Genomic DNA, 19,284 nt, shown 5'->3' on the forward strand with positions numbered 1-19,284 from the left:
TAATAATATAAGTAATATTTGATCATGCTTTGTCCCCGAAGTTGAATTTGGTACACTCTCTTGTGTTCCCATAACACTATGTCATATTTGTACTACGTCTTGTCTCTGTTTGAGTTGTTAGTGCTTTGTCTATTTTACCTTTTTTTTTTTGTCTTTTGTGCTGTTACACCATGTGTAAGCGTTTTAAAGGAAATTCTGTGTCTTATTTTTGCATTCCTTGAACCTAATGGCAAGTAACAAACATCAAACATCCAGTCCTCCTCTTTTATTGTAATACGTATAGTATGTATAGTTAATATTTGTTAGTGTATATTTTTTCAAGCTGTGGCTTACTTTAGAATCTTAGATGCAGAACCTGGAAAGGAACTTTAGAAATCTGATCTGGTGGTTTTTAGAAAAATAATTAGCGTTTATCTCACACTGAATCAGAATATTAGTGGTATGACCAAGGTATCAGTACTTTTTAAGCTGCCAGGTGGTTCTTATTTGCAGCCAGGGTTGAGAACCATTAATCCTAGTCTGACAGTGAAATGGCAGAGGCCAAGAGAAGTTAAATGACTTGCTTCTACTGTATTTATGTCTGACTTTAGACAAAAGTAGACCCAGGTTGGCCAGGCACGGTGGCTTATGCCTTTAATCCCAGTACTTTGGGAGGCGGGCGGATCACGAGGTCATGAGTTTGAGACCAGCCTGACCAACATGGTAAAACCCCTTCTCTACTAAAAATACATAATTAGCTGGGCATGGTGGCATGTACCTGTAGTCCCAGCTACTCAGGAGGCTGAGACAGGAGAATCGCTTGAACCCAGGAGGCAGGGGTTGCAGTGAGCTGAGATTGCACCATTGCAGTCCAGCTTGGGTGACAGAACGAGACTCCATCTAAAAAAAAAAAAAGGTAGACCCAGGTTTTCAGATTCTCAGTCCCGTGTTCTTCATGTGAAGGCAGTGTATAACTCTTGGCCTGGTATCTGGCATATACATAGTATGTGCTCAGTGAATGAAGCAGTTATCTTTAGAAAATCCTTATTTTCCAGAAATTTGATAAAGTGGAAATTTAGTGGGTCACTACACTAGTTAAACATTGCTTTTGCACTTTAGTAGTTTTAACTGTGTGTGAAATATGGCCATTCTGGTGATTCTTCAGCATTTGTTCCTATTTCTGTGTACCGTACTTGATCCTCTTAACTAGTTACTGTTATGTGGTTTTCTTTTGCTTTAGGTACTGGCTCCTCTTCCTGGAGGGATTTCACCACAGACAGGAGTCATCATCCAGCCTCAGCAAATCTTATTTACAGGAAATAAGACTCAAGTTATACCTACGACAGTGGCAGCACCTACACCAGCGCAAGCACAGATAACTGCAACTGGCCAGCAGCAACCGCAGGCCCAGCCTGCTCAAACACAAGCTCCATTGGTCTTACAAGTTGATGGAACTGGGGATACATCGTCTGAAGAAGATGAAGATGAAGAAGAAGACTATGATGATGATGAGGAGGAAGACAAAGAGAAAGATGGAACTGAAGATGGGCAGGTGGAAGAAGTAAGTTTCTAGTAAAATACTTACAATGATTACTTGATTATTTCCATTTTTAGTTGGTGCAAAACTGGTAAATTATATCCTATTTTTTCAGAGACAGGTGCTGTACAACGTAAGATTTTAAAGATAAAGTTAGATTGATTTAACTTTAGTAAGGTTTTTATATTCTGGCTATATTTATCTTCATAAAATACAACTATTTCATATAGCTGGTAATAAATTATAACAAATTAAATTGTATTAATATGTGTAGTAAAGAGTGCAGGTAATTCTAACTCTGGCTTACACATTTATAATGTGGCTTAAACATAAGACATTGGTAGATAAATAGATGTGGTTAAGCTTTTGCTTCAGTATTATAAAAAGCATGGCAACATTTGGGGAGAGAGCAAACTCAAGAACCAAATGTCACAAATTTATTAAATATTTAAAACCTTTTGGTCCATGTTCTGTACCATTTCCTTAAAAACCCATGTACCCTTAATGTCTGTGTTCTTCTAGAAGCATGTAAGTATGCCTTTGTTTTCCTCACTATTCTAGCTTAGTTACTAGGCTCCAAAAACTATTTGTCCCACCACAGTTTTCATTTTAATTGCCTTTGTTAGCCTAAAATGCAGTCTTCTTGTTTCTTAGTACAAAGTTCTTCTAAATTAAGTAATTTTTTTTTCTAAAGAAAACATAGTTTATTATTGAATATTGAATAGACACAAATGAATAGAAATGTTTCAAGATAAAAATCATCCTGGTGCCCACCATCTGGTTAAAATAAAATTCCATTATTTAAAGCGTCTTGGGTGCCTCTCCCTAATCCCATATTCTTTCCTAGGCCATCAAAGTACCTTTGCTCATACATTTGTGTTGATTATTAATTGCTTTTATATTTTACCATATATATTTATATTCCTAAATAGCTTATTGTTTAGTTTTGCATGTTTATAACGTAAGTGAAGTAATTATGTATTCTTCTGCAAGTTGGTTTTTTTCCCTCAAAATAATATTCCTGAGGTTTATCCAAGTTGTTGCTTATAGCTATAATTATTTTCATTGCTGAATATACCATAATTTTATTTATCAATTTTTCTAATCCAGTGGACATCAGGATTGTTTCTAATTGTTTACTGTTACAAACAGTTATAAAATATTGTAGTGTATGTCTTCTGGGGACACAAATGCAAGAGGTTCTCTAAATTTTATACCTAAACATTGAACTTCTGGCTCCTAAGGCATGCACTTCTGCAACTTTACAATAAAATGCCAAATCACTTCTGCCATTCAGTACATAATTGTGCAGATGTCCATACTGCCTTATCAATACCTAATAGTGTCAGGCTTCCTAATTTTTGCTGGTCTGATAGGTAGAAAATAGTATTTCATTTTGGTTTTAGTTAGCATTTCCTCACTTAGGAGTTTTAGCCTCTTTTTGTATATTTATTTGATATTTGTGTTTTGTGTGGAAGTGCTTATTGAGGTCTCTTGCCCATATTCCCCCTAAATTCTTTATAGTTTGAATGCTACTCTTAAGTAACATGTTTTATTACCTTTTCCAGTTGTTTATTGGTAGTATGGAAATATGTAGAGCGTTTAATATTCATCCTTGAACCAGCCACCTTCCTAATGTCTTTTGTTAGTCCTCATAATGTATCTGTAGATTCTTTTGTATCTTCTGTGTAGACATTCACATCTTATATGAAGAATGGCAGTTTTTTTGTGGCTTGTTGGCTAAGCCTTCCAGAACAATATTGATTAGAAATGGTGATAGCAGGCACCATTCTCTTCTTCTGAAACTGAAAATTAATCTTTGCCATGCGTCACTGTTAAGTTTAATGTTCATTGTGGGTTTTTTTTTTTTTTTTTAAATGGATACCTTCATCAGGTTTAAGTACATTCCCTTCTTTGCATTGCTTTGTTTTTTAAACTGTAAGCGGATGTTGCATTTAATTAAACAGTTTTTCTGCGATGATTGATTGTGTAATTTCTCACTGTAATGTTATTTATAATGAATTTCATTAATTAATTTTCTATTTGTAAACCAATCTTGTATTCCTGGGGTAGCATAACTTGATCATTTTATATTTCTCTTTTTATCAATTACTGAATTCATTTTGTTGGGGCCTTTTTTGTAGATACTTATGAGTGATAGATACTGTCTGTGATTTTCTGTTCTCATTCTCTTATGAGGTTTTCAGGTTACATTAGCTTTATAAAATGAATTTGGGGACATGTTTCCTCTATTTTGAGCTCTTTTTTTTTTTTTCAAAGATTGTATTTTATTCTTCTGTTGATATTTATTAAAACATGCCACTACAGATACCTGGGTCTAGTAATCTCATGCCCTTCAAGTATTTTGTTTCCGTTTGAGACCTTTTTGATAAATTATGTTTTTCTAGGACTCTCTGTATATTTATCTAAATTTTCAAGTTGATTAACATAAAGTGAATCATGATATTGTCTTTTTGATGCCAGAATCCTTTGTCATCTTCATTCCTGATATAATTATTGTGCCATCTCTTTTTTTCCTGTTCAGTCTTGTCAGGGGTGTGTAGATTTCATCAGTGTTTTCAAAGACTAAACTTTTAGCTTTATTCTCTCTAGTGTGTTTTTCCCATTTTATTCTTTTCTATTCTATTCTGACTTAACTGTTTTGTTTGTAAAGAATATGATCTGTGTGATGTGTGAATCCTTTGAAATTGCTTGAGACTTGCTTGATTTGGTCAGTTTTTGGTTTTTGGTTTTTGTATATGCTTTGAAAAGAATGTGTTTTCTGCACCTGTTTGGTACTTGTATGTGTCTGTTAGACTTACATTTTTACACTGGCAGTAGGTTTGCTCAGATGCTCTTTGTGTATCCTTGATATTTTTTGTGTGCTTGATCCTTTCTTTTCTTTTTTTTTTTTTTTTTTTGAGACGGAGTCTTGCTCTGTTGCCCAGCCTGGAGCGCAGTGGCATGATCTCGGCTCACTGCAGCTCCACCCCCCGGATTCATGCCATTCTCCTGCCTCAGCCTCCTGAGCAGGTGGGACTACAGGCGCCTGCCACCTCGTCCCCCTAATTTTTTGTATTTTTAGTAGAGATGGGGTTTCACCATGTTAGCTAGGATGGGCTCGATTTCCTAACCTTGTGATCCGCCCACCTCGGCCTCTCAAAGTGCTGGGATTACAGGCGTGAGCCACCGGGCCCGGCCACTTGATCCATTTTTTACTACTGAGTGAGTTATGTTCATGTCTCCTACTATGGTAGTTGATACGTTTCTTCTTGTTTTTCTGCCATTTTTCCTTTTTATATTTTGAGCCTCAAAACAGGTGCATGTAAGTTTCACATTCATTGTTTTTTTCTCAGTGAATTGAACCATTTATGATCATATGTCTTAATTTATTGCTAGTAATTTTTTTGTTAACCATAAAGTCTGTTTGTGTAATACTAATAGAGCTGTACCATCTTTGTTGTGGTTAGAATTTGCCAGGTACAGCTTTTTTCATTCTTTCACTTTTCAAACATTTTGGATCTGTAAACTTTAGGTTTATCTTTTTAAGGTAGAATATTGCTATTTATGCTATTTGTTGCAAAACTTTTACATCAGCCAAGACTGTTCAGTAGGGACAGAATAGTCTTCAACAAATTATGCTTGGACAATTAGATATCCACATGCAAAAGAGTTAAGTTGGACCCCTATGGCATACCATATACAAAAATTAACTCAAAGTGGATTAGGGACCCACATCTAGGAGCTGAAATTATAAAACTCTTAGAAGAAAACATAGGGATAAATCTCCATAGCTTTGGCAACAGTTTCTTTTTTTTTTTGAGACAGAGTCTCGCTCTGTCACTCAGGCCAGAGTACAAGTGATGCGATCTCGGCTCACTGCAAGCTCCACCTCCCGGGTTCACGCCATTCTCCTGCCTCAGCCTCCTGAGTAGCTGGGACTACAGGTGCCTGCCACCATGCCTGGCTAATTTTTTGTATTTTTTTTTTTTTTAGTAGAGATGGAGTTTCACCATGTTAGACAGGGTGGTCTCGATCTCCTGACCTTGTAATCCACCCGCCTCAGCCTCCCAAAGTACTGGGATTACAGACATGAGCCACCGTGCCCAGCCGCTGGCAACAGTTTCTTAGACATGACACCCAGAGTACAAGCAATCAAAGAAAAAGTGGACTTTGTAGATTAAAAAGGTGTTTTTTATCTTTGTTTTTTGAGACAGAATCTCACTCTGTTGGGGCTGGAGTGCAGTGGCATGATTGTGGCTCGCTGCAGCCTCAGCATCTTGACTTCCGGGACTAGAGTGTTCCTCCTGCCTCAGCCTCCTGAGTAGCTGGGAGAAAATATTTGCAAATCATGTATTTGATAAGGATCTACTATCCAGAATATATAAAGAACTCTTAAACAGTGTAACAACAAAAAGATAACGCAGTTAAAAACTGGCAAAGGACTTGAATAGGCGTTTCTCCAAAGAAGATACACAAATAGGCAACAAGCATGTGAAAAGATGCTCAGCATCATTAGTCATTAGAGAAATGCAAATGAAAACCACAGTGAGATAACCACTTCACACCTACTAGAATAGCTATACTCAAAAAAGAAAGAGAAAATAAATGTAGGTGAGGATTTGGAGAAATTGTAACCCTTGTGCATTGTTGGTGGAAATGTAAAATGGTACAGCTGCTGTGGAAAACAGTTTGATAGTCCTCAAAAATTAAGTATAGAATTATCCATATGACCCAGCAGTTCCACTCTTTATATACACAAGAGAACTGAAAATATGTTTTTCAACAAAAACTTGTATATGACTCTTCATAGCAGCCCTATTTATGATACCTAAATGGTATAAACCCAAATGTTCATCAGCTGATAAATGCACTGATAACAGTGGGATATTATTTAGCCATAAAAAGGAATGAAGTATTCGTATATGCTGCAACATGGGTGAACCTTGAAAACATGCTATATGAAAGACATCAGCCACACAACACCATATATCATATGATTCCATTTATATGAAAAATGCAAATCCATACAGACAGCAGATTATAGATTGCCAGGGGACAGGGAGAATGGGGAGTGACAGCTTAATGGGTAAGAGTGATGAAATGTTCTGGAACTAGGTAGTGGTGAATGTTATATACACTATAAATGTTCATTGCACCTGAATTGTACATGTACAAATGCTAAAATGGTGAATTTTGTTAACAAGAATTTTACCTCAAAAAAAATTTTTTTTTGAGACGGAGTCTCACTCTGCCGCCCAGGCTGGAGTACAGTGTCACAAACTTGGCTCATTGCAAGCTCTGCCTCCTGGGTTCCCATCATTCTCCTGCCTCAGCCTCCCGAGTAGCTAGGACTACAGGCACCTGCCACCACGCCCAGCTAATTTTTTTGTATTTTTAGGAGAGACAGCGTTTCACCGTGTTAGCCAGGATGGTCTCGATCTCCTGACCTCGTGGTCCGCCTGCCTCAGCCTCCCAAAGTGCTGGAATTACAGGCGTGAGCCACCGCACACGGCCTAGAAATTTTTTTTCATTTTACATTGATGATACCTATTTTAAGTTAAAGAATATCTAGACATAATTCTTTTTTGTTGTTGTTGTTCTTGTTGTTGATATAGAGTCTCAGATTGTTGTCCAGGCTGGAGTGCAATGGTGTGATCAAGGCTTATTATAGCTTCAACCACCTGGGCTCAAGTAATCCTCCCACCTCATCCTCCTGAGTAGGTGGGACTATAGGCATATGCCACCATACCTTGCTATTTTTTTTTTTTTTTTTTTGTAGAGATGGCATCTCACTGTATTTCCCTGGCTGGTCTCAAACCCCTGGCCTGAAGTGATTGTCCCGCCTAGGCCTTCCAAAGTGCTAGAATTAACAGGCATGAGCCCCTGTGCCTGTCCATAATATAGTCTTGATTATTGTCCTCTCTACTTTCGTTTTGTCTTCTCTTTCTGCATTTATTAGAAATCTCAGTTACATCTTTTATCTTCTGTCTCAATTGAAGCAAAATTTAACATGGTTGGTTATTTTATGCTCTAGTTAGGTTTTATCTTGGCCCCTAACTCTCTTTAATGCTGAGATTTCCTACTTTCTGCCTTTAAGAAAAAAAAAAGTCTGAGTCTTAATTCCGCTTCATACCTCTACCATAACCATCATCTTGCTAAACATGCTGATTTGTATTTAGAGTCCAGGTTCTTTAACGTAAAGACAACAAGATAGACTGTTAGCCTATTGTATTGACCTTCTTTTCTCCTCTAATTTCTCCACTGTTAACCTGTTTTATATGATTTGTAGTACAAAGTGCCATTAGCTCCTTTGAACCTTCATATTAGGTCCTCTTCTAGGCATCTTAAACAGTTATTGTGGAGAATTATCTTCTTGAACTGTTTTTAAAGAATAAAGAAAATAAAGATAGGCCGGGTGTGGTGGCTCACTCCTGTAATCCCAGCACTTTGGGAGGCCAAGGCAGGTGGATCACAAGGTCAAGAGATCGAGACCATCTTGGCCAACATGGTGAAACCCATCTCTACTAAAAATACAAAAATTAGCTGGGTGTGGTGGCGCGTGCCAGTAGTCCCAGCTACTGGGAGGCTGAGGCAGGAGAATCACTTGAACCTGGGAGGCAGAGGTTGCAGTGAGCCGAGGTTGCGCCACTGCACTCCAGCCTGACTACAGAGCAAGACTCTGTCTCAAAAAAAGAAAAACGAAAATAAACATAAACATCTTTTCAGACTTACAAATTACGTAGCTTAACTAATTTAATTATATTTAATTTCTTACAAGATTTCAGTAATATTGGCAAACTGTTAAACAGCTGATTTGACAGTATTAAATTCATGACGTACATATTATGCATTTGGCGTTTGGTTCTCAAAGAACATCAAGGTCACTATATTTTTTTTCAGTGAGTATTAGGCCTTCTTATAGTAATACATAAATAAACTCTCCTTTTATTTGTAGGAGCCCCTCAATAGTGAAGATGATGTGAGTGATGAGGAAGGACAGGAACTCTTTGACACAGAAAATGTTGTTGTATGCCAATATGATAAGGTAAGGATATCATCTTCAGATTACTGACGTTATTTGTGTTGTAATTTCTTCCCTACGTTATTCTTTCTGCCTTATTGAAACATTTGCGCAGCTGATTCATACCTCTTAAATTCATTATGAATAGTATGAAAACACTGTTAAAGAGTTTTGTGGATTATTTTAATAGAATGAAAGATTAATTTCTTAGCTTTACCTTTGAAAAATAAGTTATGAATGAAATGAAAAGAGCTACGATCTTTTTCTATTTAGACAGTCTTTCAACTTGTAAGCAGAGTAAACAGCCACTTTGAGGTTGTCCTTTATGGTAATAGCTCACTCAATGAGATAATTCTGTTTTCTATTTAGCCTCAACTATCTCAAAACTAGAAGGGTTCAGTTGAATCTCTATAACTGTTATTATTAAGGAGAAGACTAAGGCAATGAACAGTACTAAAAACAGATACATTTTTACTGAAAATCATTTAAAATATTATTTAACTTTGCTGTAGTTTGCTCACATTAAGGAATTTTTAAACCAGATACCGTGAAAACTAGCCATTGATTCCTTATGTTCTTAATTCTTAAACAGGGTGCTGCTTTCTAAGTATTTTTGTTAGATTTATTTGTATTACTTCTGAGATTTTTGTTTTTAAGACATTTAAACTGGAATACTTTTTTTTTACTGCAATCATTAAATTTATAATACAGCAAATATTACGTTGCATTTATAATTTTAGTAGAGATTTTTACCACATGATGAAAATTCTAACAGAAGCTTATTATTTAACATTTATAGAGTGCAGAAATGTACCAGACACTATTCTAGGCCCTGGAGATGTAGTTATGAACATGTAAAATTCGTGCCCTGCATGAAGTTTCCTTTATAGATGAAGAAAATCTTAATTCTGTTGCATTTATGGAAATGAATGTGATAAGTAGCCGTGCTTACTTCAAACAGATCTATAGGGAGAATGCCAGTACTATGGATCTTATTTGCTAATAAAAAGGTGGAGTTAGACTAGTTTTTTACCAGTGAAGTTATAGAATAAAGACAGTAAGGTCATTGAGAGTTTTACAGCGTTCATTTTTGTGCATAATGACTTCTGAGAGACTATTTTTAAAACCATATACCATGCGCATTATAACAAGGGTAATTTCCTGTTAGATACACATAGAGCAAGACTATGAGGTTAAAACAAGAGATACCATTAAATCTTTATTGTTAGGAAGTCTCAGAGGATCTCCTTGCAACCAAATTATCCAGAACACAATTTCATGATGAGATGTCAGATTTATCAGGCAACAGAGGACCTTTGTTTTAGCCTGACTGAAGAATATACTTCTAAGTGTCTTCCTACTTTAAGACAATGGTTGTATTCTCCTTTGGCACAAACTGTACTTATAGTAGTTTAAATGTTAAAATTGGTTTGTTTTGCTCCCAGAGACATTACTTTAGTGTTTTAAATTAATAAGTGGAAAATAGCTCTAAATAGTGTGCTGAATGATAAATAATTTTAAAATTTGCAGAGGTCTAATTTTGAGAATCAAATGAGTTGCTCTGGAGATTGGAGGGGAGTGGTGACTTGATGTCTTTAGCCAATAGTAAAGAATAGCAGTGTTCTGTGACTGCATAAAATGAGGTTGGATATTGTTTGAGCCAACTTGAATTTCAGGAATGTAGTTTTGAAGCCTAAACTTTAGAATGTCAACAATGAGTGAATTTTAGAAGAGATCATAGAAGAAATAATAAAGCTTGTATTGCCAATCAAATGAGAATCTTAGTTAAATGCTAATAATATGGCAGAGTTCCTGCTTACATGTGGGTGTATAAGGGCTGATACAGCATTTGGCAAAAATAGCATCAGATGTAGGTAAACTTGCTTTAACACATTTTTAATTAGGAAATTTAAGAGGGCTTTCTCCTGGCTTTAAGAACATTCCCTCATGAAGGGCTCAGGGCCAGGAAATGGATTGCTTTTTTAGTTGTGACTTTGTACTTCTATGAATATAAAAATATTTTTCATTTATTACCCAACATGACTTCATTGTTAACTGTGTGGATTATTTGGCCCATGAAACTTTCCTACATTTATTTTTTGCAAATTGTCCTGTCCTGTGACAAAATGCAGTCAATTTCTTTACTTGTCTGTAGAATCTCTATTTCCTGGCTGCTCATCACTTTCTTGTTTTTGGCTAGTTAAGCCCACTGTCTTTCTGGTTGCAGTCACTTGGTTCATGCTGGAAATACATTTATATACATGTTTGTAGGATAAATACTACTTTATAGGAAATCAAAGAAAAAGAGGAGACAGAGGTCTTTTCATGCAACAAATACTTACTGTTTATGATGTCCCTGGGCACTATTCTTGGAGCTTGAGATACACTAGTGATCAAAACAGAACAGTCCCTGCCGTTGGGAAGCTTACTCCAGTCAGGGGAGATAGATGCTAAAACATAATAAATTAGGATTTATTTATTTATTTATTTAAAGCATAATAAAAGATTAATATATTATGTTAGAAGCTGATAATTGGTATGGAAAAATAAAGATCAGGGAAAGAGGACAGGTTTGGTTTCAGTTTTAAATAGGATAGTCATAATAGGTCTTTGGAGAAAATGACATTTTAGCAAAGACTTGGAAAGAGTTAGCCCTATTGTCTGGTGGCAGAGTCTGTTGTATGTGAGGAACAGCGAGGAGGCCTGTGTGGCTGGACTGGAGTGAGGGAAGGGGAGAGTACAGTAGTAGGTGGAGAGGTAGAGTAAGGGAAGGTGGATGGTAAGGATTTTGTAAGGACATGGCTGTTACTCTTAAGTGAATTAGAATGTTACTGGAAGGTTTCAGTGAGACAAATGGTATGAACTGATTTAAATTTCGAAAGGATTACTTTGCTTTCTTTGTAGAGAGCAGAATATGAGGAGGAAGCAGAGGTTGCTGAAACAAGGAAGACTATTTAGGGGGATATTATTATAATTCAAATGGGAGATAATGGTGACTCAGCCTATGGTGATGGTATTAAAGTTGGTGAGAACTAGTTGGATCTTGGATTTGTTTTGAAGGAAGAGTGTTAACAGGATTTCTTGACTCTTGAGATGTGTGGTAGAAAAGAAAGAGGAATCAAGAATGACTCTCAAGATTTTTTGATGAGGATTCTGAAAGAAGGATGGTGATACCATCAATTCAGATGAGGAAAAGCTGCATGTGGAGCTGGTTGGACATGCCAAGTCTGGTATGTCTGTTAGACATTCAAGTCATCAATCTTAAGATGCTACATTTAGCATTTACGTAGTGTATTTAGACCAGAGGTATAATTAGCTCTTAGTCCAGCAGTCTCTGCCCTACCTGCTGTTTTACCTTTATTGTGCTTTGTTTTGCTTTAATAAGTAAGAAAAGTTTGAATCCAGAAGAAGAACATGAGAGTGGTTTCCAAATAAGATGAAGGTTGTTTGATAGAGTGATTTTTTTTTTTTTTTTAAAGTCTCAAAAAGCAGAGCTGGGATCAACAAATGGAAGTTGGAGAAGCAGATTTCAGTAAGGGTAAACTCTGAAAGATTTTACAAGAGAGCTGTTCCAAAAAGGAATAACTTAATTTGAAATTCTTTGCTTACTGTTTCTAATCGTATTTAAGCAGATACTGCACAACCATTTGCCAGGAATATGTCATAAAGAATGTTTGCACTGGGAGGTTAGGCCATGGAATTTTAGGAATGAGATCTTGGAAAATGTCTGTACCTGGCCGGGCGCAGTGGCTCACACCCATAATCCTATCACTTTGGGAGGCCAAGGTGGGCGGATCACCTGAGGTCAGGAGTTCAAGACCAGCCTGGCCAACCTGGTGAAACCCATTTCTACAAAAATTAGCCAGGTGTGATGGTGAGTGCCTGTAATCCCAGCTACTCAGGAGGCTGAGGCAGGAGAATCACTTGAACCTGGGAGTGGGAGGTTGCAGTGAGCTGAGATCGCACCGTTGCACTCCAAGCCTGGGCAACAGAGTGAGACTCTGTCTCAAAGAAAAAAAAGAAAAAGAAAATATCTGTACCTGTTGAGCATTTCTGCATTATTATGTGAAACAGACTGATTTAGTAAAAAGAGTACTGGACCAAGACTTGAAAATCATGATTGTCACTTAGTAGCAGTATACCTTTGGTCAAGCCATTGAACCCTATCCAAGCTGTCATTTCTTCTTCTGAAAATGAAAGCCTGAACTAGTTGATTTTTTTTTTTTTTTTTAGGTACCTTTAGATCATAGAATAGGGAGAACCATGGGGCCTTCTTTGCAGAAGATGTGGAACTTGAACTGAACATTAAATAATTAGTGTGACTTACTGGGAAAAGGAAGAAAGGTCACTTCAGTTCATTAAGTTTTACAACTCCTCTCCCCCACCAAATCCATGGAATTACAAACAACTAAGGACTATAAGTGAAGGCAAAGATGGGAGTGCCCAGAGCCTGCCCTTCGGCTCTTTTTGTTTAACTGTGGATGTACATAGTTTTTGAAATCTGCTGTAAGTGACTGGATGATTAGCATCCTTTAGATGTATATTTAAAATACTGCTATGTATAAGGTTCCACGTTAGGTCTTGAGAGCGCTATAAGGAGTTTTATTTTGGTAGAAGAAGCGAGTCCATACTTGTATTACTTAACAAATAATGTAAGAAATGTCAGTGAAAATACCATTGGGAATTTAACAGTGGAAAAGAATAGTTTTAGCTGGTAAGATTTGGGAAAACTTTGTGGAGGATAGTCTTTTGGAGGTAGACCTTGAAAATATGCAAACCTGGTAGAGAGAGAAGACATTTTGTAAAGAAATATTTTTTAACTATTTTAATGAACACAAGTACTAAAAGCTATAAAATAGTACTAATTACAGAAAAATTTGTTTTTAAACCCACCTAGTGAGGTTTTTTTGTTTGTTTTTGGTGTGTGTGTGTGTGTGTGTTTTTGTTTTTTGGTGAAAAACTTTATTAAGAAACCAATTTTTGCCGGGTGCGGTGGCTCAAGCCTGTAATCCCAGCACTTTGGGAGGCCGAGACGGGCGGATCACGAGGTCAGGAGATCGAGACCATCCTGGCTAACACGGTGAAACCCCGTCTCTACTAAAAAATACAAAAAAAACTTAGCCGGGCGCGGTGGCGGGCGCCTGTAGTCCCAGCTACTCGGGAGGCTGAGGCAGGAGAATGGCGTAAACCCGGGAGGCGGAGCTTGCAGTGAGCTGAGATCCGGCCACTGCACTCCAGCCTGGGCGACAGAGCGAGACTCCGTCTCAAAAAAAAAAAAAAAAAAAAAAGAAACCAATTTTTAGGCCAGGTGCTGTGGCTCACACTTGTAATCCCAACACTTTTGGAGGCTGAGGCAGAAGGATCACATGAGGCCAGGAGCTCGAGCCCGGCCAGCACAACATAGGGAGACCCTGCCTCTGCAAAAACAGAATAAACCAGTTTGTAAATACAATACTGTAAATACTGTTTTGTTGAGGTGGGGGGGTGTGGGTGTGCGTGCGTGTGTGTGTGTGTGTATGTATGGATTTTTTGTTACTTGTTTTCTCTGTTTTCTGATTGTATCTCTCAATTTTTTATATTTTGCTTTCGTTTAGATACACAGAAGTAAAAACAAATGGAAATTTCATCTCAAGGATGGCATTATGAATCTTAATGGAAGAGATTATATATTTTCCAAAGCCATTGGAGATGCAGAATGGTGAAGAGTTGCTTTTTTTCTTTTATAAATAAAAGAAACTTAAAAAAAGTTTAAAGCGGACAGTTTGAAACATGGGGCATACGCCAACCAAAACTTCATTTCTGCATGTCAGAAAAGTGCAGTAGAAGCAAAGCTACTGGAACAAAGATAGACCTTGACAACATAGACACTACTTACTGGCAAGCCATGGAACTGTAGCACCTGGGGTTGTTGGGTGGGAGGGTTGGGGTTTTGTGTAGGAAAACCATAATTGTTGATTTTAAATACAGGTACCTGCCACCGGTAATTAGCATGTAAAGCTTTGTCTATATTCCTTCCTCCAACTTGGGTTCAATCAGAAGATACTTGTTGGAATGAACTGAAGAAACTTCGGTTTTGATAGATTGAACTGAAACTGCTTATTGTATGTGGTTATATTTGGTAAAAGTTGCGTGTGAGCTTTTTACAAAAGGGTAAGAATTGTGTTGAATTTTAATTCACTTGTATAAGAAAACAGTTTAAAACTCTCATAGTAGGTCTTAAATATTTTTACTTGCTATTCTCCCTCAGTGATATATACCTCTTCCTTTCCAGCTTTATGAAACATCTATTTAAGATTTAAAGTTATCAGTGATCATAGTTTGGAGATAAAATTTGACCCAGGAATGAATATTTATTTTAATTAGGTTTTCATACTTATTAAATGTAATTAAAGACTTGGGTCTTGTCTGAGTTCAGTGGAATTGAAACGACAACTTTAATTTCCTTACAGAAAAACTTAATTTGTTTCTTTTAGTGCCACACCTTAAAAAGAAACCCCAAACTAGCTCCTCAGGAATATAGTTTTATTTTGCAAGCATACCATCTAGCTGAAATTGTATACACATGAATATATGTAGACTTTTCCTGTTGGGCTGAAGTGTGTGCTTATAAATGTGTTTAGTTTTTAAGCTAAACATCCAGTAAACAGTCTGTGCATTGATTAGCATAGGGCAGGTGGTGAGGACCTGGATTTTTATTAAACAATTTAGTAATTATAAAAGTTTCTTGTGTTTACTAGTAAAGAATTTTAAAAATCTATTCTAATTCAACAAGTTTTTAAAATCAACTTTGTAATTTGAGGGGAAAATTTGGGGGGAAGAGGTGGGCGGGCCACTAAGTTACCTCTCTTTCATTTGGTGGCCCTTCCAGGCCATTGAAAATAAAGACGTTGGCTCCAGTTTGCACATCGGGAAGAAAGCATAGAAATTTGACTTGTATATTAAAAATAATAGAAATGTAATATGTATATTAAGAATGCATAGGTCTGTATTCTGTAAGGGGCTCTGAAGAACAATATGGCATTGCTGTGTTCAGTGTGAATTCGCTGCCTGGGAGAACTGCAGGAATGCTTGTCTTCACCATTGTGTTCTTACAACGAATTCAACTTTCCATGGTTTATCTTGACAAAATTTACATGTGTTTAGGTTACTTGTATATTGATATATTTTTTTAATCTTCAGTTTTTGTCTTCCTTTTGCCTTTGTGTTTTCAGAAGTAACACATCAACACTTTTTAAAGTACATTACAAAGAAGAAAACTGTGAGCTATTATATAGTATTCCTTTTTTAACACAAATCTTTTAACTTTAAAAAAAGGCAAAAATTTTTTTTTTCAACTTCCCACCCAGCTTACCACCTTGATCTCTTTAAATTATGTTCTAAACTTTGGTGTAAATGGTGGTGTCTAGCATGCTAGTAGTTAGATTTTATTTAGCTGCCATAACTGGTAATACAGTTTTTATTTTGACTATATTAATTAGTTTTTTGAGGGGAAGTTTGTTTATTCTGCGACTCTTAAAGCACACAGAGGTTTTAGAATATATATTATTATTAGTGAGACTGAGAGAAGAGGAAATGGGAGGGAGTAACATCACAGAAGTCCTGTTGTTCAACTGTTCTTTAATATAGTTGCTAGTAGGTTTGTATTTACTCAATAAAGCTTAAGTCAGTGACCTGAACTACCTATAAAAATTCAGCAGTGCTGCAGTGTTGCTTAAGTGAAACCCTTTGGCTATCTAGTAGTTTTTATGCTACTGAAACTTGGATTACTGTATGATACTCAGCTTGTCTTGGGCCCTCTATGTAGACAAACATTCGTATTCATAGTAGCATTGTTTACTGGCCTGTTTTTATAACTTTATTTTTCAAATATTAACAACCACTGCTTTCAGAGTGGTTATTTTGTTATTTTTGAAGCAGGAAATAACCCTTTGTATTTGCACCTGTGTATTGCATATTAATTATGGTATACTTGGCAAATGCTTTTCTTTTACCTGTGAAAATTCTGAAGGCTGGTCCAAGCTACATTGCATACCAAATTGTGCTCTTACATATTATTTGCATTGTGTCTTTTTTAATCAAATAGCATGTTTTAGTTTTATTATAGTAGCTTTTGCTGTAAGAATGTCACTTGCTTATCTTTTATTGTACTTGAATTCTTAATCATGCTTTTAACATTGTATTTAACAAATCATTTCGTATTAGGTTCCATTGAAATGTCATTCCTTTGAAAAGGCAAGGGATTTCCACTTTGAGAATTTTAAAATGAAAGTAGCATGTTTATCTAAAGGCAGAAAATAGTTCAGACTTGGTATTATGAAAATAAGTAATGGTTTCTGGAGAGGATTTGTTTAGATTTGCACAGATGGTGATGGCACCTTTTACTTAAAAAAACATTAATCAACAGTGCTAAAGAAAATTTACCCAAAATTACAAGATAAAACATGGAAATGTGTGCCTTTCAGTATACAAACTCTTGCTTGGTGGTCATTTGTGTAATCAGACCATTTGAATGCCTGAGAGCATGTTTAATTTCTGTGGAGTGCCACATATGGCTAAAACAACTCTTTAATGTGCAATTAATTTCTAGAGTAAAATGTCTGTTATATGAGGGGGATCTTTATATTGGGCTTTTCTATTTTTTAAATGTTCACATTTCTTTCTGTTAATTAAAATGCCATCATAATGTCACATTTACACTGTTGCCTCTTTTAAAAGCAAAGCCACTCTGTTCTAAGATTACATCAAGACGAGCAGTGTGTAGTAATTAAAATGTATGCTTGATGAGCATAATAGATTCTGGTTTTAGGAAATAACATATAGCTTTTATATGAATATTTTCTTTTGCTGTAGTGAAAATCAAAGATTTTTTTTTTCCTGGCTTTTATGGAGGAATGAAAAGAGTTGTCTCCCTCTAAGAGTAATTTTTGATTCTCATAGCAATAATGTCACCATTCTTACCAGAGGGTGAATACCCCTTGTATAGGAAAACAGACGTAATTTCCTCTTGGGAGTTCTCTTTATGACTTAGCATTTTCTTCCACTTGAGAAAATTCCTGTTTTTCCGATTATTTCATATTGAACTTTTTTTTGAGCTTTTGTGCAATGTAATAGTTTGTTGATCCATCTTTGTACATTTTCATTTCATGTCTTTCTTCCACCTACCTGTCAGAATCAGCTATAGCAGATTTTGAATTCTTTAGTTAAAAAATAGTTGCTTTATTTGTTTCCTCATGAGTTTGTTAAATAGCTTTGCATTTTAGTCCTCTATTATGCTATGGAAATGATTATGAAGTTTATATTCTTCCCTTTTTAAGCCTGCCTTACTCTGTCTTTTGTCATTGTCTATGGTTTAATGAAGAACACACCAAACTAACATTTTTGTTTATTTTGAGGAACAAAAAAACTTTTTCTCTTCTCTTTTAAGGGAAGTTACTACACATTGAGTTAGTAATTACTCTTTCAGTCAAGGTTCCTTAGTAAGTCCAGTCTGCATCAGGACTATGATTTGGGGGGCAGGGCTAATCCTTTTTGCTGTTCTGAGCTACTATTGTCAACTGCTGTTGTACATACTGTTATGTGTAATGGCGTAAATATATTTATTATGTTTGTAAAATTCATTGCAGATCAAGGTTGCTCTTCTGTGATATATGGGATATTATGTTTTAAAGACCATCTTGGAATACAATTAGAGAACTTAGTATTTTGATGTACTAAGACCTATTTTAAGTTTAATATTCTACCTTTGCAAAAACTTTAATTAAAGATGTTATTTAAAAAAAGTAATGTTGCTTGCTTTGCTTACTAGTATATGGCATTGTTATAGATAATTGAATAAAATACAATTTAGAAAGGAAAATGCTTTACATTGTTAATGAGAATTCCATTTAACAACAAAAAGATGCTAAATTCTGTACCTTAAAGATAAGTAGGTTGAGATGTCAATTTGAATTAGTAAACTGTGTTGCAAATTATTAATAGTAGCTTTTAAAAAGTTGTATTTTCCAGGCACACAGGAATTTAGGTTGGGCAAATTCACATTAACAAATTATAACTAAAAATTGGTATATTTAACATTGTTTTTAAAAATAAAGATTACTCCTTGTGAAATATTAATAATTAACATATTGTATTAAATGAGTATTTCTACTCCAAAGTATAGATTACCTAGGATAAAAACATTGTTACTTCTCTGTTTAGGCAAACCACGTCCTCTTAGTTCAGAGGTTATAAATAATTGCATATTAGGAGAATTGGGTTACTGAGGTTTGTATTGCATATTGAATATATTTTGTGTTATTTTAGAAGATACTAAATAATTAGCAGGTATTTTAATTTTATAGTTAATTCAGCTGAATCATTAAGAACCTCACCTTTTTGTATTTTTTTATCCTGTTAACAGACTATCTAGAAAACATGCAAATTTTAACTATTAACGTAATCATAATAAAGATATCTTATTTATTGCCAGCAAATTTGTATTTTGCAGTTTAATTGAAGCTCCTACTTTGATTAAGCTTAAGCTTTTGGCTTTTGTTTCTCTATCTGTAAAATGACAAGATTTTGAGGATGAAATGAGGTGTGATGCATGTAAAGCTCTTAGGCTGGTGCCTAGTACATGGTCAGCACTCAGATGTCACAATTATTTGCTTAATTTCATAATTATTTGCATAATTTAAAATTGTGCACCAGGAAAAAAAATTAACGATCAAAAGTAGCAAAAACAAATTGAGAGTCAGTGAAACAC

At 35.7% G+C, this 19,284-nt stretch overlaps 1 protein-coding gene across 4 annotated transcripts in view; it reads left to right on the forward strand.

Moving 5' to 3' along the window:
- The window catches only part of LOC105467641 (general transcription factor IIA subunit 1), a 45,636-nt gene extending 27,240 nt beyond the window's left edge, over nucleotides 1-18,396 (forward strand). For 3 of the 4 annotated variants that reach the window (XM_011717338.3, XM_011717339.3, XM_011717337.2), the window contains exons 7-9: nucleotides 1,220-1,540; nucleotides 8,475-8,564; nucleotides 14,135-18,396. In XM_011717338.3, the coding sequence (XP_011715640.2) occupies nucleotides 1,220-1,540; nucleotides 8,475-8,564; nucleotides 14,135-14,242 (519 nt within the window). In that variant the 3' untranslated portion in view covers nucleotides 14,243-18,396. Of the gene's footprint in view, nucleotides 1-1,219; nucleotides 1,541-8,474; nucleotides 8,565-12,773; nucleotides 13,408-14,134 lie in introns of those variants that run through there. The other variant, XM_024788451.2, reaches the window with a different exon arrangement.
- The last annotated feature ends 888 nt before the right edge of the window (nucleotides 18,397-19,284 follow it).

This window comes from Macaca nemestrina, chromosome 7 (genome assembly GCF_043159975.1).
Source record: "Macaca nemestrina isolate mMacNem1 chromosome 7, mMacNem.hap1, whole genome shotgun sequence".
Classification (NCBI taxonomy): domain Eukaryota; kingdom Metazoa; phylum Chordata; class Mammalia; order Primates; family Cercopithecidae; genus Macaca; species Macaca nemestrina.